The 5,352-nt window shown below is 42.9% G+C and overlaps 1 protein-coding gene across 1 annotated transcript; it reads right to left on the reverse strand.

The window, feature by feature from the left end:
• Positions 1 to 3,519: 3,519 nt before the first annotated feature.
• On the reverse strand, positions 3,520 to 4,800 carry LOC125345817 (microtubule-associated protein RP/EB family member 1-like). Its single transcript, XM_048337877.1, is given in 2 exon segments — positions 3,520 to 4,190; positions 4,193 to 4,800. Coding segments are annotated over 2 exon segments (804 nt in total). The 5' UTR covers positions 4,725 to 4,800; the 3' UTR covers positions 3,520 to 3,918.
• Between the last annotated feature and the right edge of the window lie 552 nt (positions 4,801 to 5,352).

Consider the following 5,352-nt stretch of genomic DNA (forward strand, 5'->3'; position numbering starts at 1 on the left):
CCAGGTTGTCTCTGAACCATGATCCTCAAATCTCAGCCTCTGGAAGAGCTAAGATTACAGGTGTGAGCCAATGGCCCCTGGCTTGTCAGGATGGTAACAGGGAGGTATCCTGGTTTGGATTCATTAGTGGGATGTAGTCTGGACACAGCTAGAATTGACCAACTTCATTTTTGTTGACTTTTCTGTGGGAGCAGCTGTGATTAATGATGGCAAACCACATGCCTTAGCTCTATCTTGCAGAATTTTCAGTGGGAAAATTTCCTGCTGCTCTCGTATGGGGGTTCACTGTGTATTAGGGCTTATATTGAGGTAGCCGGTTATGAGAACTCCAGTGAATTTTCTAGCGTCCATAAAAGAGGAAAAAGACTGACTTTAATGCACTGGAAGGTGTTTTAAAAATAATAATTCTCTCGGTTTCATGACAAAGGGAATTTAGTTCCAAAGTCATTTACCTCAGGAGAGGTTTGGCTTAAGTCAGAAAAGTTGAACTAGCTGAGTTGTTCTGACATCACAATAATGTAGTGTGGTAGGAAATGAATACTCCTGGGACCTAAAAAAAACTTGGCAGGTAGGCCAATAGCTAGCTAAACAGCTCAAGATTAATAATAAGGAAGTTAGGGGTTCTGAATTCCACTGGACTAAGTGACTAAATGCCTTAGTAATTGGGAGCCTGGCATGTACTGTATACTATTAATATAGAAATGAGATGTCATTGGAATAGGAATGAGAAAGCTGCATAAGGCTCCAAAATATTTTCATTTGCTAGCATCAGCTCCTGACTTTGCCTTGTTAGGGAAGGGAACACTACAGTAACCCTTGGGGCAGTGATGAATAAGAGCCTGAGTTCAGAAGCAGGTGGCTAGGAGGGAGTTCCAACTCCATTGTTTACAAGTCAGCCTCACTGAGGTCTGGAGCCTTCCTCTGTAAAGGGGGCACAGGGTACCTGAACCTATCTCACAGGTTATTGTTTGGGTACATTTCAGTACCATAGGCCAAGTCCCTGGTGTAAGTCACTACCATAATAACACCAGCGAGCCAGGTGTTTCCGAGACATCATTATTATCTTTCTTTATTAATCTTATTGTTACCTAATCTTCTCAGAGATTCACTTTCCTGATGTTTGCCAATGTGTACCAAGTATACAGGCATGCATGGGGACCAATTCATTCATAGAACCCAGAACACCCACAGGACATCCTCATGTGACTCAAAGGATGAATGGTGAAAGAAATTTGCTCTCAATTTCTAGGAATGACAAGGCATACCTATTAGTTTTCTGAAGGAAATGATTTCAAGATTCTCACATGTTCAAGGGAATCTATAAGTTTTGCAAATATGATTATTCACTGTCTGGAGGTTAGTTGGATTATGCTATGTAAGAGCCTCCCATTAACTCAAGATTTCCCAGAGTCCCAGTGGTAGCCCTGGGCAGTTTGCAGGCAGCAGTATTTGCACTAGTTCCCCCTGGTGATTCCGTGCCAACTCCAGGGGAGCCTCTAGGCCTCTTCTGAGAAACTCTCGAGCTGTCCTAAAAAATGTAATGGGGACTCATCTAAATGTAAGATTTATTTTAAGCCATTGGCTCCTAACTGTACTCTAAGCTACTGAGGAGGCTAAGGTCTGAGGATGGTGATCTGAAGCCAGCCTGGGCAGACAAATCCATGAGACTCTTAATTTCTAATTAACCAACAAAAAGTTGGGGGTGGAGGATGTGGTTCAAGTGGTCGAGTGGCAGTCTTAAGTATAAAAGTTAAGCAAGAGTGTGATTTCAAGACCTAGTACCGACACACACACACACACACACACACACACAAACACACGAAAAGAGATGAAAAAGGATGTTTTAAAAACAAGACTGTGACTCAAATTTGGTATCTGACTTTTTCCCTCATTGGCATTCTGCCACTTGAGCCATGCCTCCAACCCCACGAAAGAAATTAAACATTACTTTACTTTGGTTTTCCTCCCCCTACCCCCATAGGTACACGATTAACAGCATTGCAATCACCAGTAGTGATGCTGGGCTCAGGCAAATTCTGGTGTAGAGTAAGAAGGTGTACACTTAAAAGATTCACTATAAAGAACTAGAGCTATTTGGCTATGTCTGTCTGAAATACATCCAGAAGGACTATTTCCTTTGTATTGTTAAATCCAGAGTCTCTGTCTTCTAGTCTGACATTTCAGAAGGACTGTATTTTCTTCTTAAGAATTTAAAGGAAGAAACATTTTTCAATACCATCATAAATAATTCAGACTCCAAGACAGCTTAATGCAAACTGTAAGAATCTGACCTGCAGTCACACTCTAAGTACACGAAGAATGCATCTAGGCCAGTGTTAAAAGTTTATTGCTCAGAACTAAATGGGAGGCCCGCCAGTCTGCAGGGGAGTGTTTTTTTTTATGACAGGTTTTCTAAGGATTAAAGCTTACCCAAAGTCTGGCTTCTTCCTTTAACTTCCACTTGAGGTCATTCTGCTCCACCAGGACTGTGCTGCCAGCACCGTTCTTCCCTCCCTACTAATCTGTCCTAAATGTTGTCTTGAAAGTGTCTTAAGATTCAATTATTAATCAGAACCCATTTAACAGGCGGTTGATGCCAGGAATGAATTTTTTTTTCAATTTGCAAAGCTGGGATAAGCTGATCAAGAATAGTACAATTTCACAGGAAGTACATTAAGCCTCCCACGCTTGCCTAAAGAGCTTACCCAAGCTCAAGAGAGTTCAAGGGAAGGTGTGTTTGGGTGGATCCATTATTAGTTAATGGAGGGTGATTAAAGGGAATTTATAACCCATAGCAAGCCTCACTTTAAATAAAGTTTTCTTGACCTGGAAGGAAGGGACAAATTGCTTTACTTACTCTTTTAAAAAAAAGGAGCCTCACATGTTTACTTAGATAAATAGTGCTATAGAAATGATAGCTGAACTGAATTCTGCTTTATTCAGAATTTGTTTCCCTTCGTTTTTCCTTCCTTCCTTCCTTCCTTCCTTCCTTCCTTCCTTCCTTCCTTCCTTCTTTCCTTCCCTCCCTCCCTCTCTCCCTTCTCATGCCCCTTCTCTTCCTTCTGTCTGAGTGAGGGAGCTCTATATTTTATTATTTACTGCTGGAGTCTCTGAGCTTCTCTCTCTCTCTCTCTCTCTCTCTCTCTCTCTCTCTCTCTCTCTCTCTCTCTCGTCATGTTTAAAGATTGTGGAAAGAAGAGAAAAGCTGGTGAAAGTAACAAGTTCATGCAAGAGGAAAATGAATAATGGGTAAGGGGGAAGAATGGACAGGAGAGAAGAGAGGAATACAGGAGAGGAAGGAGGAAAAGAGGAGGGAAGGGAAGAAAGGAGGAGGGAGAAAGGAAGGGAAGAGCCAAGGGAGTTACAGAGAAAGTAAGGGAGGGGAGAGAGAAGGGAGAGAGGCAAGAAAGGAGAAGAGAAGGAAGGGAAGAGTAAAAGAAGGGAGAAGAAAAGGGAAGAAGGAGGAAGGACAGGCAGCTTGCTTTCTTTTTCTTTCTTTCTTTTTTTTTTTTACTCTTAAGGCATTTATTTATTAAGACGTTCTTTGCCAGGATTTCACATTAGCTTAAAATTCAATTCAGTCTTTACATGTCTCTACTGAGGCTGCCACCTCAGTGTTACATCAAACACCTTCTTCAGCAATCAGTGTGACCAGTGTCCACACGCTGAGCCCCATGGTCAGCCTCTCTGTTCCCAGGTGAACCAACTAGATGTTAATACTGCTTCTGCTATAAGCTCCTAACTCAAACTTATTGGAAAAGGCGTGAAACTTCTGCAAAGTGCATTTTTAAGAAGAGGTACCTTTTGCTTATGAAAAGAAACCAGTGAATCCTCTAGGAATAATAAAAGGGAGTATTTTACAGTTAAGCACATGATTTTGGAGTGAAGAATTCAATGTTGATCTGCTGGTCCAGGCTGTTAATGCTCTTCTTGCTCTTCCTGTGGGCTCCCTTCATCAGGTATCACAAAGCCTTCATCTGTGGCATAGAGAATGTCTACAATCCTCTGCAATACAGGGTCATTTCCCCCCTCATTCTCCTGGCAAATCAGTTCAATGTTCCTTAGCTTTCCGAAGTAGAAATCTCTCTCTTTCTCCAAATTTTCCACAGTAAGTTTCAATACTTTGACCTGCTGCATCAATTCGGCTGCTTCATCATCCCCGTTGCCCACACCAGGATTCTTTCGCACCACCCTGGGCGAGCCTTAGGAGTCGCAGTAGTTCTCTGTGTTGAAATGGGCCTCGGTGGAGCTGCATCACTAGAGCCAAGAGGTTTCTTGGGTTTATTCAGAGCTGGAGCAACAAGGGTGGGAGCCACTGCGGTTTCTTGACCTTGTCTGGCAGCTACAGGGTCATAGTCTTTTCCATCATAGTTCGCATCAAAAAATTTCTTGAACCACTGAACAAGTTCAAAGTTGTCCTGAAACTTTCCTTTTACTAATTTATCCACAGGAATTATTTTGTCAACACCCATTCTCTTAAAACCTGCTTGTAGTATTTTGAAGTTCTGGATATATTCATGTTCTAACTTAGCTTGGAATTTCACTTTCTTCAAGGCAATAGAGCCAGGGCATAGCATGTCCATAAACTGACAATAGGCAGCACCTGAGCACAACTGTTCAATCTTTGTCAGATTCAAATGTAGAGACTCATTGATCCAGGCCAGCATATCATGTCGACTTAGGTTATCACTGGTTACTGACATTGAATATACGTTCACTGCCATCTTCGGCTCTCAGCAGAACCACGTCCCCTACCCGCGCCCGGCTCAGGTTCCCTCTTCGTCTGTTCAAACCGTCTGACCCCGCCCGCCGGACAGGCAGCTTTCAGCTTGCTCTTCTCACACGATTTGAAGAGGCCAGAGGCAAGTGCCTGCTGAAGCTACTGTCCCCACAGATGGTATCCTGTCAGAGCTGGTGTTGGTTAAAGTGTAAGCTTTCCAGGTGCCAGTGACAAGGAGTGTGAGCCCTAGGACTCTTGCTCTACTCCTCGCAGGTTCTTGAAAACATGATTACATACAAAGCACACAAGTCATCTTGCAGCACTTTCCAACAAAGTAGTGTTCTCAGAACACTAATAGTGTTCTGCCCTAGGAAGTGTGTGCCCTAGGAAGTGTGTGTGTGTGCACGTGTGTGTATGTGTGTAGCAGTGTTAGATGGTGGGGTAAAATCTCTTCTGGCTCCCAGTAGACCCACAGCTGAAACAGGAGAGCTGGAAGTTGGCATTTCATAAGAATCTTCACATATGTGAACTAATTAGCCCAATGGTTGTAAAAGCCAAGTGTACTCATAACGTCAATTTTTTTTTTTTTGTGGTACTGGGATTTGGCCTGAGGGCTTGCTGGGCAAGCAGTC

Source organism: Perognathus longimembris, chromosome 2 (assembly GCF_023159225.1).
Source record: "Perognathus longimembris pacificus isolate PPM17 chromosome 2, ASM2315922v1, whole genome shotgun sequence".
NCBI classification, from domain to species: domain Eukaryota; kingdom Metazoa; phylum Chordata; class Mammalia; order Rodentia; family Heteromyidae; genus Perognathus; species Perognathus longimembris.